The sequence below is a fragment of the Spizellomyces punctatus genome (genome assembly GCF_000182565.1).
Source record: "Spizellomyces punctatus DAOM BR117 chromosome Unknown supercont1.8, whole genome shotgun sequence".
Classification (NCBI taxonomy): Eukaryota; Fungi; Chytridiomycota; class Chytridiomycetes; order Spizellomycetales; family Spizellomycetaceae; genus Spizellomyces; species Spizellomyces punctatus.
Genome location: NW_015971544.1, coordinates 466316 through 484755, shown reverse-complemented (window position 1 = coordinate 484755; position 18440 = coordinate 466316). Strand labels below are relative to the sequence as shown.

General features: G+C 49.0%; 9 protein-coding genes across 10 annotated transcripts in view; 6 read left to right on the top strand and 3 right to left on the bottom strand.

The window, feature by feature from the left end:
* Window positions 1-37: 37 nt before the first annotated feature.
* SPPG_05046 (uncharacterized protein) lies at window positions 38-2271 on the top strand. The gene has a single exon (XM_016753284.1). The coding sequence runs from the start codon at window positions 377-379 to the stop codon at window positions 2039-2041; it is 1665 nt and encodes a 554-aa protein (XP_016607705.1). The 5' UTR covers window positions 38-376; the 3' UTR covers window positions 2042-2271.
* Window positions 2272-2749: 478 nt separating this feature from the next.
* SPPG_05045 (uncharacterized protein) lies at window positions 2750-3793 on the bottom strand (the record flags this gene model as incomplete). Its single annotated transcript, XM_016753283.1, has 1 exon — window positions 2750-3793. A coding segment is annotated over one exon (923 nt), but the record flags the coding sequence as incomplete, so codon positions are not given.
* A 191-nt stretch (window positions 3794-3984) lies between these two features.
* Window positions 3985-5298, top strand: SPPG_05044 (the record flags this gene model as incomplete). 2 transcript variants are annotated; one of them, XM_016753282.1, is made up of 6 exons in its annotated part: window positions 4062-4505; window positions 4564-4797; window positions 4865-4916; window positions 4991-5057; window positions 5114-5152; window positions 5247-5298. In XM_016753282.1, the coding sequence occupies 6 exons, from the start codon at window positions 4062-4064 to the stop codon at window positions 5293-5295; spliced, it is 885 nt and encodes a 294-aa protein (XP_016607703.1). In that variant the 3' UTR covers window positions 5296-5298. The 2 variants fall into 2 exon arrangements, with proteins under 2 accessions (XP_016607702.1, XP_016607703.1); XM_016753281.1 differs by lacking the exons at window positions 5114-5152; window positions 5247-5298 and having other exon boundaries at window positions 3985-4505; window positions 4991-5109.
* A 1131-nt stretch (window positions 5299-6429) lies between these two features.
* Window positions 6430-7068, bottom strand: SPPG_09244 (uncharacterized protein). The gene has a single exon (XM_016757401.1). It carries the CDS (start codon window positions 6803-6805, stop codon window positions 6491-6493), a length of 315 nt encoding a protein of 104 aa, XP_016607701.1. The 5' UTR covers window positions 6806-7068; the 3' UTR covers window positions 6430-6490.
* SPPG_05042 (uncharacterized protein) lies at window positions 6936-9391 on the top strand. The gene is made up of 5 exons (XM_016753280.1): window positions 6936-7591; window positions 7651-7937; window positions 7997-8114; window positions 8177-8745; window positions 8813-9391. The coding sequence occupies exons 1-5, from the start codon at window positions 7258-7260 to the stop codon at window positions 9131-9133; spliced, it is 1629 nt and encodes a 542-aa protein (XP_016607700.1). The 5' UTR covers window positions 6936-7257; the 3' UTR covers window positions 9134-9391.
* A 242-nt stretch (window positions 9392-9633) lies between these two features.
* On the top strand, window positions 9634-10650 carry SPPG_05041 (uncharacterized protein). Its single transcript, XM_016753279.1, has 3 exons — window positions 9634-9847; window positions 9937-10111; window positions 10169-10650. Exons 1-3 carry the CDS (start codon window positions 9764-9766, stop codon window positions 10504-10506), a joined length of 597 nt encoding a protein of 198 aa, XP_016607699.1. The 5' UTR covers window positions 9634-9763; the 3' UTR covers window positions 10507-10650.
* On the bottom strand, window positions 10578-11719 carry SPPG_05040 (uncharacterized protein). Its single transcript, XM_016753278.1, has 3 exons — window positions 11424-11719; window positions 11073-11360; window positions 10578-11000 (listed from the first exon to the last, which is right to left on the bottom strand). The coding sequence occupies exons 1-3, from the start codon at window positions 11613-11615 to the stop codon at window positions 10860-10862; spliced, it is 621 nt and encodes a 206-aa protein (XP_016607698.1). The 5' UTR covers window positions 11616-11719; the 3' UTR covers window positions 10578-10859.
* On the top strand, window positions 11700-13085 carry SPPG_05039 (uncharacterized protein). Its single transcript, XM_016753277.1, has 3 exons — window positions 11700-12442; window positions 12520-12637; window positions 12704-13085. Exons 1-3 carry the CDS (start codon window positions 11891-11893, stop codon window positions 12832-12834), a joined length of 801 nt encoding a protein of 266 aa, XP_016607697.1. The 5' UTR covers window positions 11700-11890; the 3' UTR covers window positions 12835-13085.
* Window positions 13086-13324: 239 nt separating this feature from the next.
* Window positions 13325-18440, top strand: part of SPPG_09243 (uncharacterized protein) — a 6123-nt gene continuing 1007 nt past the window's right edge. The window contains exons 1-11 of the mRNA XM_016757400.1: window positions 13325-13412; window positions 13489-13611; window positions 13691-13790; window positions 13858-13931; window positions 13999-14362; window positions 14424-16650; window positions 16722-16811; window positions 16876-17336; window positions 17408-18074; window positions 18169-18238; window positions 18311-18435. Of these exons, the coding sequence (XP_016607696.1) occupies window positions 13590-13611; window positions 13691-13790; window positions 13858-13931; window positions 13999-14362; window positions 14424-16650; window positions 16722-16811; window positions 16876-17336; window positions 17408-18074; window positions 18169-18238; window positions 18311-18435 (4200 nt within the window). The 5' untranslated portion in view covers window positions 13325-13412; window positions 13489-13589. The remainder of the gene's footprint in view (window positions 13413-13488; window positions 13612-13690; window positions 13791-13857; window positions 13932-13998; window positions 14363-14423; window positions 16651-16721; window positions 16812-16875; window positions 17337-17407; window positions 18075-18168; window positions 18239-18310; window positions 18436-18440) is intronic.

Here is an 18440-nt window from a genome sequence, read left to right as displayed (position 1 = left end):
CTTTGGTGTCCCAAAGGCCTCGTTTTTATTTTTAGAAGGTTTTTGAACACTTTTTTTTTTTTTTGAAACGTCTCCCTCGCGCGGCCGCCCGCAACGCTCCCTCCACGGCCGAAACAAAAACGACGGACGACGCCCGACAAACACTGTTGGGCAAGCAACCGACACGGCGGAAGACTGAGAAGGAAAACAGACGAAAGTGGGAAAAGAAGTAAGGCGGAGAGCAAGGGCGCATTTACGTGCGGCGGAGGGTTTTCTGTTCAAACAAAACCAACACGCAACCCTTCGTTGGAGCGTCTGTTCACGTATCGTTCGCAGTCAAAAGGAAGCAACACGTACCTTGTATCTTATTCTCTGAACAATTTCGTAAGGCTCCATAATGTCCGTCATGGGACCTACGGCGCCCATCTCGCTGGAGACCTTGCCTGCTGGTTCCGCATCTCCTCCCACTGCACCATGTCCTATCCCCGTCCCTATTCCCGGCCTTTCCTCTTCTGGCACCCTATCCGGAAAGGATGAAACCAACGTGAAGGCAGAGTGTGGAAGCCCACAAAAAAAGAAACTCAAGCTGGAGGGATGGGAAATTGACGAGGAGGAGCCTTTGGTTGAGGATGTTGCCCCTGCTGCTGAGGCTGAGATACTTGTCCAAGGGTCACCATCACATTCAGTATCGTGGACTGTCGCAGCGGAAAAGGGTTATAGAAAGACGTTTGGGGAAAGTTTTCCGTTTGACGGGCGTGGGAGAACACCAATTCATCTTGAACTTGAGGATGTCCATTGGCCGACCCAAGAGGACCAAGTGACTGGCACGAAAGCAAAACCGACAACCACATCAGGAGCACACGTCTTTGTTTTGGCTGACGGCCATGGCGGCGTGGAAGCCCCTCGGTTTTTCGTTGGAGGAGCTACCAGAGTCGTACGGTCTCTTCTTGAGTCTCGTTCTTGGGAATTTGACAAGGAAGAAGACAGAGTTGCCTTTCGTACTGAGATTCACACTGCGTTCCAAATTCTGGATGCCTCGTATGCCTCGCGAAAAGTTGAAGAATATCGAAGGTGGATGGATGCGGGAAGTGACGGAAAAGCCCGCCCGGTAGACGATGGCTGCACCCTTCTTGTGAACGTAATCCTCAATGGATGGATTTGTAATATAAATGTTGGAGACTCGAGGACAGTGGTGGGTGCACGACGGTCTGCAGAGGAGGAGGCTGAGGCTGAGGCTGCGTCCTTGGCATTTGGGCTACCGCCTTGGACGCCTGTGTTCTCGTCGAGCGATCACAACATGACGCATCCCGTCAAGATTCACCATATTAACTCAACCGGAGGTCAATTTGTCTACCCATACGGAACCCTCCGCACCAAGTCTGTGCAATCAACACCATGCCCCCCTTCCCGTCCTTACACTGAACTAGTTGGGATGCGTATTTACCGACCGCCAACTCCGCAAATCCGTGCTGTGGGTGTCTCACATCGAAGGACATTGAATCTCTCGGCAACGATGGGCGACTTGCTCTTCAAGGTCGAGCCAGCCGTTCTTAGCTGTATCCCCGACGTAGAGTTTATAAAGCTAGAAAAACACCGGAACTATGTCGTCGTAGCGGCAACCGACGGTGTTTGGGATCATATGAAGATCCAGAACACTGAGAAGCAGAATGAAATCATTGTAGATTGTGTCGGAGGTTGGTTAGATGGCAAGTGGGATCAGCTTTCGATTCAAAGAGAGTCGAAAACGACCAGTGGGATGCTTGCGGATGGCATAGTCAACAACAGCGATCCCGATTCGCCTTCGACACTCGCAGGTGACAGTCCGTTCGAAGAAGAGTGCGATGACCCACCACAAACAATGGCGCCTCCCTCTCCCTCCCCTCTCCCGCCGCATCGCCGTCTTCATCTCGCGTCGCGCATCCTCGTCGAACGTGAACGTCCTGAAGGTCTTGCAGCACTGGGGTCTGACGGGGTTTGTATCCATCCGGATCTATATTTCCCCGGACAAGTACGGTACGATGATGCCACAGCTTATATCATTCACCTACGAGGACAGTTGTGATGGTTTCCGTAGTGGTGTTCCTTCTTCTATGAGTTAGAGTGGAGTGTATTTATTCAGGTGGTTCTTGCCACCAAATCCGTTTTTCGTTTCTTTTTTTGCTTTTTTTCTGTACACAATACGCTGCTTCGTCGACCCGAAGGTGGGACTGATACTTTAGATTCTGTGCATGTATCATCTAGATATTTGCAAGATGTGACGTGGACGGAAATAAATCTGTAATTTAAACGTTGATTGACAAAAATTTTGTGTTCTGCCGCGGCAAGATGGTTCCTGGTCGGGCTGTTGGCCCAACATCTCTTGTTTCGTAGTAATGGAGGAGGACTTGCCGGTTTCGATCTTCAGTTTTTCCTGGTCGTGCATGGACTAATAGTTTACGACAACTTGGACATGCCAGTTAGCAAGAGACCGGTGATCAGTGGCATGAATCAATCCTTGTGAGCAGACTAATTCAGAGTGAAGAGCTATGAATGAGCAGAGCTTTTGCGTTCTGCCGCGGTGGTCGGGCTGTTGGCCCAACATCTCTTGTTTCATAGTAATGGACGAGGACTTGCCGGTTTCGATCTTCAGTCAGTTTTTACTGGCTGGACTAATAGTTTACGACAACTTGGACATGGTAAAACGGCAGTGAGCATGAGAAGGGAGATCAGTGGCGTGAATCAATCCTTGTGAGCAGAGTAAATCAGAATGAAGAGCTATGAAAGAGCAGGGTGCTTGAATATCCGAAACAGCTTTATTTACTCTAGGTTCTCAATGCTTTTAAAAAGCCGTGTATATATGTCATGTACAAACTAATTTAAACTACATTTTCTACACAAAAGTGTCAAGGTGTCTATTGATAGTAATACCCACTATATGGTCTTTGCTGTTGCTGAGAAGTTTGGGGATGATGAGCAGCCGAATCATGATGAGCAGGAGCAGGGGGCAACGGTTTGTTTTCGACGGGGGCCGACAGAGCGTCCGTCAACCTGGTCCGGCCGAACGTAGGATGTTCGATCATGCCAGGCCAGTTTTGCTGCTTGTGGTGCTGATAAGTGTAGTCTATGTGTTCTGAGGGGCGGTGTGTTAGGTGAGCTTGATTCAGACCTTCTTCTGATGAGCTTGTGAAGCGGTTTCGGTGAAGTTTTCGACTGGGGAGACCGTATTTTCTGAATAAACAGATTCCGAGCATGGCCACGGCGATGGCGGCTCCGGTGATGGAGAGGGCTATTGTGATGGGCTTCGGCAGGCTGGTGTATGGGGTTGTTAAGGGATCTTGATTTTGCTCCTGGCCGATTCCTGTTGATGTTGGGATTGGGGTGGCGGATGCGGGCGTTGTGCGCTTCGTGGTCGTTGTAACTACGGTGGGAGTGGTAGCTGGGGGTGTTGTAACTATGGTGGGAGTTGGGCTGGCTATGGTGGGCGTCGTTGGTACGGGAGTTACTGCTGAATTCACTGGTGGAATGATTGGGGTTGTGACGACGGGGGGTAGGGTTGGGGTTGTGACAACGGGAGGTAGAATTGGTGTTGTCGGGCTTGGAGAGACAGGAGCAGCAGTTGTGCTAGGGGCGACGACAGGTGGTAAGGCGGGTGTCGTTGTGGGGTCGGTGGCATTCTGGCATGTTGTTGGGAGAACGAAGAGGGCGAGAAGGGCAAAGACAAGGAACACGAGCGATGTCTGATTCCGCATCTTTGACAGGTGGCTGTACTTAACTTGTTGGCAGTCTAGTTGTTCAAACGGACAGGATGTTTTGCAAGTTCTGTCTATATATGTAGATCTGGTTTCCTATGCATCATCTGGAGAACGGATGAAAAGCACATGGTGGGTAATCTGAGCAGAAAGGGGATGGTATCTAAATATAGAACGGACGCATTAAGCTGTGGTTATGAATAGAAACAACCGCTGACGGCTGAGCGGAACTGCTTACGAGCGTCCGCCGGCTGCTGAGGTTGGTCAAACCCATCGACTGTGAACCGTCAGTGAGGTTTGGATGGTGGATTACGAGAAATTCGAAACGAGATTACGAACGAGATACCAACAGCCATGGCAGCAACCAGCGCAGATCCTTCACAGCCGTTTCCCCCGCTGGAAGACTTTTGTCGTAATCTTTCTTTTTCTTTTAGCAAGAGTCTCCCTTCAGAAGCCAATCGAGCCGAGGGATCACAATGGCGCATCTCATACCATCGCCAAGTGGAATGTATTCGCAATCAAGCAACCTACACCCTGCGTGCCCTGAAGCAGATGCATGAGAACATCCCATCCGTAGACAGCACAAGACCTTTCCGCGTGGGTCTATTTATTGCAGATGTGCTGCCCGCAACCGGCGAGATGATGTGTCGTGTGCTGCTGGATGCCGTTTTGGATCAAACAAAGATTTTAACAAAAAAAGATATCACGATTCTCGGGCGACGGTCGGATATCATTAGGAGCTCTTTGGCAGAGCGGCATAAAAGTCTTGATATACTCTGGGACTGGGACAACCAAGAGGTACTCTTGTTATTTCCATAAATGTCTGCAGTATGAGATTACTGAATGAGGGAATCAGTTTCTGGCACAGTTTAGCGTGGTCATTCTTTTATCGTCGTCAATGCACATGCCGCTCATCGAAGAACAACTACGAACTCAAGCCCGTTTTCCAGACGTTCCACCGACAGTTTTCTTCTCAACGGCACCTGGCATAACTCGTCAAAAACTGGTAAAGTTGCTGAAGACAGACTTGGTTATACAGCCTCTTTGGCATCATGAGCCGGGACCAGAAGATGAGAATGCTGAACAACACGTTGGTTGCTCAAAGAACGAAGCATAGGCTTTGGAGTATTTGAACTCAAGTACTTTATTCTTGGTAGGCGTTGTGGTCGTCCAAGCAAATTGCCCCTGGACCTTTTTTACCTGATCTTGGTATATACATACAAGAAGCATCTTGTGCCAGTATCATGCACGGCAGTACTCAAATCCTCTTGCGTAACCAATAGATGCTCTTTCTGTGTTGCTCACAAAATATTCAAAAGCCTACGGACTTGACGACACCGCTGCGACAAGGTATGTTGTCAATTTGCCAATATACTATGGGGAGTTTTAAAGTAAAATAGTGGCAGATTGGTCCAGAACGTCATCCCGACTACAGTGGCGGATGGGTGGGTATTTTAGCTGACTTACTGAGTTACCTGAGCGTCGCATGGTTTCTTTCCCTCACCCCATTGTCTTCTCCATTTGTTCATCCCCCAAAAGGCTGAAAGAGTTCAATGGGCTTTCGCTTTCAAGACTGGCTTATCAATAAAATATATCATCTAATTGTAATGCCAGGTGCATGTTACACACTTTCGGATAGGTCCAGATGCAGTGGCTGATGGGTGTAGTTCAGTGCCTTGCACATGCCTGAAGGCACTACACGGGCAAGTTATCAAATTGCATGCACGATGACGAATGCAGTAGGGATGCAATTCAGTAGGACGGGCCGATCCCGAACGAGCTTGACACAATTGGGCTGTTCTGGAGCATATGAAAAATAAGAAAGACAAACCTACCACAGCCTACCTGGGCTCGCCAACAAAGTGGCGGAATCCACTGAGTGCACACACAATATTTGAGGCGAGACCATTGATTCTTGTTTGCGTTTGGAGGCGGCAAGCGCGTCCTTCATCCCATTTTAACGCCCTCTTCAAGGATCACTGACCTTGTGGCCGGTAATCCCCAATCGGTCCAGAAGGCCCCGTGGGAGGGGTTGTTCGAACGAAGACCAAGCTAGGCAATTAAGACATCGCTCTGAACGAGCACGACGACAAACATCCTCTTTCTGGTTTCGGTAATCGACGCCAAACAAGAGTGGCCAAGACTTGTGCCATATCGATGCGCCAAGCGATGTCGTCCTTTTGTCACCTCCCCTATAAAGCGTGACGTGTGACATTCCTCCCCATTAGTAGTGTTATTTTTTTTATAATACTCCTTTTGCACACTCGGTACGCATGTCTCAACAAGACAATGATCCACTCAAGAGGCTCGCCGCAGCACTTCGAGTAGCGCGCTATGGTGCTTCGGAGGGAACCTCGACAGTTTCACGAATGTCCACAAAGTACAGCTCCCGCAGACGATCCACAACAAGTATATCAAGTGTCGATGGTCTGCCGCACCTTCAGCTCCATGTACGCAAGACATCTCATGTGATCCGACAAGTCTTCTCAGAACCTGCATCTCCGTCAACGACACCGCGAACCCCTTTATCACGGTCCCGTGCCACGTCGCTTTCGTCGGCATCCCCGGTACGCAGCAGCGAGTCGAGCTTATTGTCTTTGTCGTCCCCCGGATCCTGTTCAACGTCATCATCACGGCGGGTATCATTTGGAGAAAGCGTTGTATACACATTTGATAAGAGTGAAGCGCCTAGCCGTTGTTCTGGGAGCATTACCAGTTTGAACGCTGGGGCAGCCAGCACTCCCGTCAAAGGGTAAATGTTTCATTCTCCATAGATATGTAGTTTACGCTATCTCGCGGGCGAGAACCGGAATTGTATTCGAAATTACAGCTTTATATACCCTACGCATTGTAACGAGATCTGGGTGACTGAGGAAAGGATAGACGTAGTAGTCGTAGGACAGTGTACTTTTTTCAAATTTAGACCTGGGGACTCTAGTTGTGACTAGCGATTTTTGCGCACGTTGAGCGGTGTTTCTAAATTGTCGTTTGTCGATTCTCGAACAGAAGTCCTTTAGACCAATCACACTTTCAGTTCGGCCCTTTTGACTACTTTTGCATTCCTTCCATTTTGCAGGCAAAATTGCCCCCATTGACATGAGCGAATTCTACCAAAGGGTAACCCCGCCAGCGGAAACGGCCACGTTTGAAAAAGGCCCGAGAGCTCCAAGCGGCAAAACTGCCTGGCTCCCGTAAAAAAATCGTCTCAGCACAGCCAAAAGGTCGACGCTCATCGACATGTTTTGTCACCATTCCGAAACCTTCTACGCGTATTCCTACTCGCCCAAACTTTCAGCAAAAACATTTCAGCCGGGGAAGGAGAAAGCTTTTGTCAAAAAGTAATTTCAAAGCGAGTCGGTCCCGTCGACTGGCGAGTTAAAGCGCCCGCCGTCGCAAAAAAAGAAAAGAAGAATACTTTTGCACGTTTAACCGCCGCCAGGCAACCTTTTCCACTATTTTTTTAATAAAAGAACCTGCAGAAGCGATCAGTTCCCTGCGTCTTTTTACGATCAACTTGCCCTTTTGAAAATTCGTCCAGTTGAAGCTTGGCATGAACCCAATACAACCACCGCCGCCGGCAGCTCGCCAAGGGCCACTACGCTTGTCGGACACATCGACTGTCGTTGACATGCACAGTGAAGAACGGCCACCATCACCACGGTTGGATCCCTCTGAAAAGTGCCCTGACGACACGGAACCTCATCATCATACCCACTGCTCCCGTGCCCACTCCTTCAGTCAACCCAGTTTAAATCGTAGCATCCGAAGCGTCACCAGCATGCGAAGCGTGCGTAGTGTGATAGAACGAGGGAGTGGGTTCTATCGCAATTCCATTTTTCCTCATGTATGGAACAGGACGGTCACAGTTCTATGGATCGTGACAGGTAATGCCTAACATGACAAGTCCCATTACTTTTGCAAACCCTAAACATTTGGGTTTTAGGCATCGTTGTTACCCTGTACGGCTTGATGTACCTCGGTTCTTCCTGGGATCCTCAAGGGAAGCTTAACCGGGTACCTGTAGGAGTCTTCAATAACGACATTGGATACTCCACCCTCCCATCCCTCAGCCCAGAATCGCAAAATATCGTCGCAGGATTGACGAGAAACAATACTCCTATGGGGACACTTCTTGAGCAATACATATTCGAGACACCCGCAGTAAACGGTCGACTTAAATGGACAAACATTAGTAGTACGGGGTTGACATATCAGGATGCTATTGATATGGTAGGTTGATTGTGAAAGGGCACTCTTTCGAGGTTTTCGCACTAACTGGTCAATATCAGGTGGACCGCGGCGACTATTGGGGAATTGTTTATATCCCAAGCAATTTTAGTGACAATTTCCTGACCAACCTTCGTCTGAACCGAACTGCTGAGGTCAAGCCTCAGACCCTATCAGTGGGTAAGCATCAGTTACAACCCCGTTTCTATTCAGGTGCCATGTCTCATGCATCCCTTGTTCAGAATACATATGGGATCAAGGTCGTCAATTCACTATTGCCAACTTTGCAAACCAGGCTGTGTCCGGCTCGCTCTCAGGGCTATCCACCAGCCTAGCACAAGCCATGGTCAACGCTACCGCATCCAATCCGACTCTCCTCGATCCTGCCTTCCTCATCACTCCCATCGTTGTCGCACCCGGCCGCCGACATGCCGTCGCCAAATTCGGTATCAATCTAGCAACATACATCCTTCCTCTCCTCATGTGGCTGAGCAGCATGATGTCGGTTACAGTAGTGAACAAGCTACTGCTTGCTCGACTCCCCCACCTTACTGGAGTGAAAAACGCCCACGGTCTGCCTCGCGCCAACTTCCCCCCAATACAAATCGCACTAGCTTCGCTCGCACTTAGCGGCTGTTTCACACTCTTTCATACCTTCTTGGGATGGGGTATATTTTACATCCTTGGCGGAGACGAAGCCTTTACCTATGGAAATCCTGGCCAGGTGTTTGGATTCTTGTGGTTCTTTTCTTATGCCTGTCTGGGATTTATGTGGCTTCTCTGCGTCGTTTTTGGTGTTGATGGATTTGCGGTACGTATTGTGCAATATTCCGCGATTTTGCCTTGACCAGTTATCTCATATGTTTTCGCCATTGCAGATCCCAGCATCACTACTACTCATTTTCCAGCTTACCACTTCGGGTGCCATCGTAGACCACGTTGCAATGGCTGGTGCTGTCAAAATAGGCGAAGGATTTCCATTCTACTGGGGCCTGATAGGCATGCGAGCATACCTGCTTGGGACGAGAACACATTACCTTACACGAAGCTACTTGATCCTACTTGCCTGGGCCGTAGGATGTACAGCCTTGGCGATTTTCCTAGCGACTCGTCAACTGCAAAACTGGAGAAAGGCACAACTTGTGAAGCAGGCAGTGGATGGATTAAATGTCTTGGGAGGAACTGTGCGGGCGGTATGACGATAGAATCCTGTCTATGGAAATTGGTTTTGGATGTATGTAGAATATTTAGAATTTATGTTGCTAGTCCCCTTGCATCTGCGCTGCCACTTGGGGCTCTGTATATTTCAGCACCGGCGCCAGATGCTGGGATGTAGCCGCCAAGCTAGCGGCCATGTTTGTAAATCACTTTTAAAGTTTTCTATAGAGGATTATTAAAGATTTTGCGAAATATTCAATGCTGCCCTGGTCTGCTGCTGCTGACATCGTCCATCTCGGGATTCTGTCGTCCTTTTGTGCTCCTTCAGAGATGATCCACGGCAAGAGGTGATTTCGTAACGTACCCACTTGGCCAGTGAAGCAATCCCATGCTAGTTATCACAAAAGGCGAAATGAAATTAAGGATATATCGTCAGTGCACTTGTCAAAAGGAAAACGTCATTCCAATGCATCGAAAATAGTAACAGCGTAGCTGTGAGGTGTGCTAAATCGGGACTCCATCGATCCTCACATCAGCGTAGATTCACTGCGTCTCTTCTGGAACATCTATAGAATAAGCGATAGGTCCGCCATAAAAGGCAGGACCTTTCTCCACACTTCGTCTTGCAAACGATTCAGCCTATTTTCTTACATACCTCACCGTCTTCAACCATGTCTTCTCAAGTTTGCGGCAAGTGTGATAAAACGGTGTATGCGACCGAAAAGGTTGAAGCGGCACAAAAGTGGTATCATAAGGTAGAGTGGTTTACAATCGGTAATGAAGTAACATGGCCATTGTGGCCACCGTCAGTCAGACTCAATGGTTCTTTTATATGTCCATGCAGGGATGCTTCAAATGCAACGACCCACATTGTAATATTCAGTTGACTCTGAAAACGTTCCAAGTCGTCAACGATAACGTTTGGTGCGGTAAGCACGCACCGAAGCCGAATGCTACCTACGGTCTAGACACGGTGCAAACTCAACATGCGCTGAGTGCCCCGAAAAAGACCACAGAAGGTCAGTTAAGAAGATGCTTTTCAAAGAATTTAGCATTCAACCTAACGTCTTTTCCAGGTTTGCACAAAATCCAGGTCGGCACGGGAGAAAGTCCCACATACGGGCTCGATACTGTGCAAACACAGCACGCTCTAAGCGCTCCAAAGAAACAAGCAGAAAATCTACACAAAGTTCAAGTTGGAACCGGCGAGCAGTACAGCTATGGACTCAATACACTGCAGACCCAGCATGCGTTAAACGCTCCCAAGAAACAGGTTGAGAATATTGGCCATGTGAAGAAGGGAGATGGCTCGACTGTGCCCAGGTCGGTGAATGACAAGCTTTCACATAGCCAGGAGGAGTTGTACGAGGATTCCAACGGCCAGGACTCTCTGCAGGAGGAGATCGCAGCGTGATTTGGTTTACTAGTATGTTACATAGCAGCTCTAGCTGTGACATTCAAGAAGGCATGATAAAGATGACGTGCTCTTGTTCACTCATTCCCAGATAGTTAAACTGTAGCGATAATTCTCATATAATACCAATAGTGTTTCTTGTGCTTTTTTTTCACCTGGACATTTGTCCAAATGCATACTCAAGTCTGTTCAAGTCACCTTAAGCAAAACCTATAGAGACGAAACATAATGGCCTCGCCATCAAGGGCATCAATAGACTCATATTGATTTTCGTCACTGTCGAGCATTGGCAAATCCGCACGAGCCTATTCTCTCCCGGCTATGTTGACCCAAGCCTACTGTGTATAACTGCGTTAAGCAGCAACATCCGGAACCTTATTGACCTGAACCGTCTGGCCAAAAGAGTGGACCAGCTTTGTCCTGTCCAAGTTGTCCAGCTTCGTGGCAAGCCTATCGAATGCACCAGGTGCTTCGGCGCTAATAGGTGGACCATTCTGTGGACCGGTTAGAGACAAAGTCAAATGTCAGCTCCTAATTCTCGGCTGTATGAAGCGATATATACAGACCACTATCTTTTCGTCAAGAGCAGTGCAGCACACCCCAGGCTTCTTCCCATTCCGATAATCACGTATCATGTCGCGAAGAATGCTCATCTCTCGCTGCATGCCTGCCTGCACATCTTTGGCTTCTTCCTTGTATATATCCAGTTCAATTCTTGCTGTCGAGCTTTCGGCACGGAGACGTATAATTTCATCTCCTAGGGCTTCCTTCTGTCGTTCAAGGTGCATGACCCGGTTCCGAAGGCGAGTGATTGTTTTGTCATCGGTGGAGGAAGACGATACTTGTTCGGCAGGCTTTAAAGTTATGATGGGTCGATGAGTCTCTTTTGTTGGGATAAAAGACAGAGCAGATGCCACCTTTTGTTTTTCGGCTTCCGCTGAAACTCTCTGGCGTGTCATCTCAAACTCCCGAGCTTGGTCAATAAGTCGGTGCTTCTCTTCAAAGTACGGTCCAAGAAGATTAGATCCCAACGCAACAAGTGTTGAAACACCGATGCAAAAAGCTATTCCAAAGAGCGTCGACTCGGGGGTGGTGTGTTCAACGGACATTCTGGTATGTACAGGGCGAGAACAAAGTCACGCGGACCTTATTTGAATGCGGCTGTTGCTTTGAAGACATTGATGATGTTGACATATTTTGTTGGGGATCGTTGACGACAGTCTCGTGAAGAGCAGGGAAAAGTACAGCGGGTCGACCCTCGACTAACTGGGTGTCGGAGGATTCGCTTACCAGAGCGTGCGTAAGCTCAAGTCACGCAACTGTGCCGCTGACCACCAAACTGCGAGTGTGTTTGGCATCTTGGAATTGCTCATTCTTTTTTGCCATGACTATCCAGCCATCTCCTCCAGAGCTGCTGCAAGACTCTGACGCGCAACTGTCGCATCCACAACCACTAGCGGCTCCTCCTTCGCTGGGTGGGCTTCTATTTCAAGGACCACCTATCATTGCGCACGGTGCGGCGACGAATGCGCCTCCGGCTGGAGAGTATGGAACTCCCCCGCCAACGACGGGATATGGCACGCCTCCTCCTCTCCTTCCCCCCGCCCCCACAGCTGACAGTAGTGCGCCTCCACGAACAGCATATTCTGCATACCCAGAGCACTTGAGGAATACTCCTCCGCCACAAGGTCACTATCAAGCTGGCGTTGCCGGACTGAACGGTTGGAATGATCTCCCGACGCATATGGTTACGGGAATTGCGGTGAGAAAAAAAGGACAATCGGGATCTGGTACCACTTCCGGAACAGCTAGTCCGGCGCCAGTGGCATGTTTGGACGATCCGAGCTCAGTCTTGAACGATGTGGCAAATCCCAAGGGTTTGATTGTGGGCGCATTTACTGCAGCTATGGACAGAGTGAAATCTGGTGTGGTAGAGGTGAGAAGGAATTGAATGGGTATGATGGGCCGCTGCTTTGGCTGTATGCTCATGATTGTCCATGTCCATGTATTTAGGCGAGCCAGCGGCGGATGATCGAGGATACGGATAAGCGACTCGAAAATCTCTACGAACGGCTCTCGGCGGATCAGGTGCCTAATCATGTATTGGCTTCAGCAGTGCAACTTGCAACAGGTATGGCAATTCCTCATCTTCCTTTATGGGTGCCGTTTACTCAGACCTGTCGGCTACTCAATCTAGCACTGAATAGCAAGGACTACACTACGTGCCATTCCATTGTCATGGCGTTGATGACGACAAGTTTTGATCAGGAAGGAAAGTGGGTATTGGGTGCCAAACGACTGGTGGAATTGTGTCAGCGAGTTGGGTAAAGGGGTTTGCTTGGTTGGGCATATTGATATTTTTGAATGAATGCGGCTCTCAAACCGATGCAAGCAGCGAGTTGAAGTCTTAAAGACTTGCCATGACTAGCCAGTCAAATTATGGGCCGTTCTTTAACGCATCCATGAATGGTGGCGGCACCTGTTTTCTACACCTGCAGGGTCGATTGTTCATGGTAACCGAAGATCGAAGGCATTGAAAGGAAAGCTTAATGCATGGAATACAAAGATTTGCTGCCCAAAAGATGTTCTCTTGGATCCATTGACATGTTCCTCAAGTTGTTGAAAACAACCCCACCTCTGTGTCGCAGCAATGCTGCATACGCACCAGGATACCCAGTGCCCATGACCAGATTTATCTGCTTGAGGAAGTGTTGAGTGTCCATGGAGCAGTTTCCATTGCAGAGCTTAGTCATCATCTCACGTGCCCATCATGACAAAAGCCCACGACCGTCATCTCACGAGTTTATCCAGACTTTCGCCAACCTACGAGATTCCCAACGCCGGACGGGTAGACAGCTCAGAGCAACCTTCCTATTCGGAGGTTGTTATTGTTGCCATTCATTTATGTGAGTAGTAATACATGGTGTTGCAGCTACACTTGAGGGTATGCGGTACTCATTGGGCGGGTTATCCATTTTCCAGACAGGTGTTGGCGAGATCCACCTCACCTTATCGCAATTCCAGTGTTCCAGAGTTGAGTAGCGAAAGATTCCATATAACTCTCTGCGACAAAGAATTGTGCGATGGCGGGGGACGAGGAAGAAGGTGGGAACAGTGCTCAATTATCTATCGGAACTGTCTGCATTGGTTCGCTCACTGTTTCCTCGAAATGAAACGAAAATAGTGGAGATTTGCAGAGTGTGTCGGTGTCCCTCTACTCCGGACCAACCTCTCTATTACCCTTGCAAGTGTTCCGGGAGTATGAAATACGTTCACCAAGATTGGTAGGTACCTCACAACAAATCTAATCAAACCTGAGCTGCCCGTTGTATCATTAACGCTCCTCTTCAGCTTGGAAGAATGGCTCCAACATAGCAGGAAGCGACAATGCGAAATCTGTAATCATGCCTTCGCGTTCACCCCCAGTACGTGGCACGATTGACTTGCGCAGGTCCTTAAATCAGGCTACACCTAACTACTTGAAATCAAAAGTCTATTCAGACCGAGCACCCGAACGAATATCCGTGTGGTTTTTCTTGTCTATAGTGTCGCGCCGAATTGTGTCGCTTGCTCGCCTTTATCTCCGCGTGTTTTTCGCCGCGTTCGTGTGGCTCATATGGGTTCCGTATTTCACAGTTTGGGTTTGGAGGATCTACTTCAATCCACGGTTTCTCTTCAATTCTGTCGGTGCTGGGAGTACGATGGTTTGGCAAGCTGTTGCGATTTACAAAACTATTTGGGCGCCAGTAAACACTATATCCCCTGGAAATGAGACGAGAACCGATCTGATCGATGTTGTTGATGGGGTAGCTCATCCCAGCAATCTGAACGCGGCAGACTATCGAAAAATACTGAAGTACGTTCTAAAGTACGGTATCTATCATATTTCGTGAACAGATTTTGATCCAATGCGTTAGTACCTTTTTTACCGATGTGTTTGAGGGGCAGATTATAGCATCCGTAGCGGTTGTCATTTGTCTCGCGTTCCTGTGTTTGAAGGAGTACGTTGTTATGAATACGCCTGTGGATCCCCAAGGAAATCCGGTGAATGTTCCAGATGAAGCAGCAGCGATGGCAGAAGCACCTCCATTGGTAGATAGGCCTGTGCAGCCCATATTTGTCAGAAGGGATAGATTACCCTTGAATGATGTACATCCTCGTGAGCAAATGGATCAAGCAGAAGGCGCCCCATTCATAGAACCGAACCCAGTGGAACGAAGAGACGAAGGACAGCAGGACGAAGGCGAAGCTAAACCCGCAAATATGATTGCTGGTTACGATTTGGGCGAACCTTCCAATGCACAACACCGTAAAACTGGTCTGCAGCAGAACGGCGAAGATGTGGATGGAAGACCACATACTAAGACGGATTATGATGCATTTTCCCATGGCAAAGCTGCACGTATCTTGGGTAATGACCAGGAAAGCAGTCTTACCACGAGAGCTCCTCGAGGTAATGTTGGCGAGCGGCTTGAGTATGGGGCGGTTAGATCGCTGGAGGACGAGCAGAACGAGTACGCTGGTCCGAATAATCGTTTAATCAATATCGGGACGTCTTCTGACAACCATTGGTCTGCGCTACGTGACGATCGTTTATCTTCATCAGAGGTGACCGGGGGCGAGATAAATGGCTCAGTAGCTGACTTTGAAGGAACCTCAGACCTCGGAAGCACGAATAAGCTGTCAACAAACTCACTCTCTGATGGTGCTCGGACACCCTTCCCAGGATTAAACGATTCTGACTTGATTGAGAGAGAAAGAAAACTCATTTCAGCTGCAATTTATGATGAGAAACAATATCGAGAAAGGCATTCTGCCGGCTCGGAAACTGGAAAGGGCAAAAATACAGCAACATCCGCAAACGAACTGGAGGGCGGTAGATCGGACGCTTTGACACTGGCTCAAAGTGCATCACATGATGCACAGCCAAGTTCAGGGGACGCCTCGAGCTCTTTTCACGTTGAGGCTAGCGAAGGAAATGGTAAAGCGTCCTCTATCCATATGGATGCGGAGCACAACTTTGGATGGGATACCGGACTGCCAGAAAACAGGGTCTTCCAGGGTCAAAGTGGTTCAGCTCATCTACCAAGAAGCCTCAGTGCTGTTAGGTTACAGCACGCTGAAACGGATCTGGAGACCTACAGGAGAAGGCGCTCCTCAATGTCTGATTTGGGGCCGCCTGCAGGTCAAGTGCCGAATGGATTTCGCCCAGAAAACACACCCGCGCTTGGCATGGCGCCCGTACCCGTCATGCCCCCAATACAGCGGCCACCAGTGGAACAGCCGCAACTTCCTCCCCCGCCTGCACAAGCGCCAGCTCCACCTGCCCCTGTGGTGGATCCGAATCCAAACGCTGACAACAACGATGTCAACGCATTCTTAGAGCTAGTCGGGGTACAAGGCCCTCTGGAAAATCTGGCGCAAAATGTCACCATGGTTTTGCTAGTCATCATAGTAGCATTGGGTATTGGTGTACTATGGCCTTATCTCACAGGACGCTTCATGGTGTGGCTCATTAAGGATATTTATGCACCGAGTCTTGAGTGGATCGTCGGAAGCCTGCAGAAGGTAACTGATCCCGTGCTAGACCCGGTTGTAGACGTTACCGTGTGGTGCATCAGACTCCTTGGTATCAGAGCGGGACGGGGTGGCAAATGGCGAGAAGGACTTGGCACCGTGAAAGGAAATCTGACCTCCTACAATGTGACGGATGTTCTTCCAAAAAACCTGACTGAAGGTGTTAATGAGGTTGGAACAGGCATCAGAGCAGGTGTAGCACCGGTAAATGACGTGAAAGTGCCTGTCCATGCGAATGTCCTCGAGTTGATGGAACAAGTAGCCGATCTGGAGGCGCAGGTGGAAGAGCTTGGAGATGGGTTCATTAGAAACGAAGCCACCGTGAAGGACGCTGCCGATGTTTCACCAGAAGGATCTGCCAGTAATGGGTCTGCAGATCTGCCAGAAGGTTCTCCGGAAGCAGCCAGGGAAAAGGACGCTATGGAAAACTTGAAAAAACGCGCTGCCGACAGGAAGACCACAGGCGGGGACGGCCGAAAGGGGAAAAGGGTGGCGGGTGTTCCGGACAAGGTTTTGTTTACAGCTGTTGGGTACACTACCCATGGCTTCTTCATCATGGACTATGCCGTAAGATTCTCGCGTCTGCTCTTTTCGATCATTGCGCTTACGGTAACATGGGATCACTCTGAATGCTCTAGAGAAGAACAGGCTTGCTGCAGCATCCGTACGCTCAAACCGTGAAGCGTATCATGATGAAATGGGTCCTATATGTGATCATGGCCGCAAAGGTATGCTTATTTACTATTCTGACGTTCAATAGGTTGTACCCGACTCACTTTTAAATAATGGCAGTTTTCATTCTTCCTTACTATCGAATTGGGAATTTTCCCCTTTTTCTGCGGCGTCCTCATTGATATATGTACCCTTCCAGTGTTTGGCCCTAGCGCCACAATCGCTTCCCGCTGGGCTTTTTACAATGCTCATCCTTGGACGTCAGAGTTCCTCCACTGGCTGGCAGGTACAACTTTCATGTTCCAGTTTGCTTTGTACGTTTCGACTGTTCGCGAGATCGTTCGACCTGGTGTGATGTGGTTTATTCGAGACCCCAACGATCCGCAGTTTCATCCTATGAACGACATTTTAGAACGCCCGGTTCTGACACAACTCAGGAAGCTGGCTGTTGGAACTATAATGTATGCTGGCATGGTTCTGGGAGGTGTAGGCGGTTTTGTTTCTCTTGTATGGAGTATAGATCGACTTTTTGGTATAAAAGAGGGTCCCGGGAAAATTTGGCCTTTACAATGGGATCTTAGGTGAGTCCATTGAGACCCATGTGAGTGTGTCCGGTATCCACGAGTTTATTTACCGAACTCGCCCCTTTTAGCATCCCGGTGTCAGAATTTCCTATTGACCTGCTGATTTTTCACTTCGTGGTGCCGTGGACCGTCGCGTGGATCCGTCCCAAACGCATTCTCCGTTGGCTGGTCGATCAATGGTTCAGATGGACTGCGAGAAGGCTACGCTTAACGAGTTTCCTATTTGGGGGTGCTCACAAAGATGAGGAATCAGATGATGAGGTCGAGGTTGAAGTAAACGATGCCACAGAGGAAATAGTGTATCACGATGAGGCAGCCCCTAGCGCGAGCGCAGATAGTCCATCGTTGGAGGGCAATGGAACGGTCGAGCAGCCAGCAGCCCCTGCCCACTCGCAGGAGCAACCTCTTCCTACAAGTGCAGGCTCATCAAGCTCTGACCGTGCTGATGACGCCGATGATGAGTGGGAGGATGAGGAAGTGATTGTTCTTAACGGGCCGGGTCCAAGGACTCCGCCATCCACAACAACCGGCATAAAACGTAAGAGATGGCGACCTCGACGGGAGTATCGATATATGAGGGTGCCCAACCACGATCATGTAGAAGTAATTGCCGGGCAGAAGATGTTGATACCACTCAAGTTTGGAGAAGGGCTGATGGGTAGAGAGGGTGAAACCGAGGAGGAAGTGAGAGTCAACTGGACAAAGGTGTATGTTCCGGACAGATTCAAGATCAGGGTGAGTTTTGATTTGCACACATCTACAAGACTAGGACTCATGTCCAACGCTGCAACTCACGGTCGTACTAAATACCCATTGTTTCGGATTTCAGATTGCGGTACTGTTGCTATTTCAGTGGGTTTGTGGAGTGGTTCTAATGACAACCGTGATAGTGGGACCACGTAAGTGAAGTAACATTCAGGCATTTATACATTGATTCGCTCATTATTCATCCGAACGTGTCGATTCATCAGTGTATCTCGGGCGTATCATATCCATCGAAATCTTCCAATGCCTACCTGAATTAGACGTTTTTGCACCGGCAAACCCCACGACAAGCGACGTTCTCCCTCGGAGAGCCATTCGCCCGGACCTTCCGGTTCA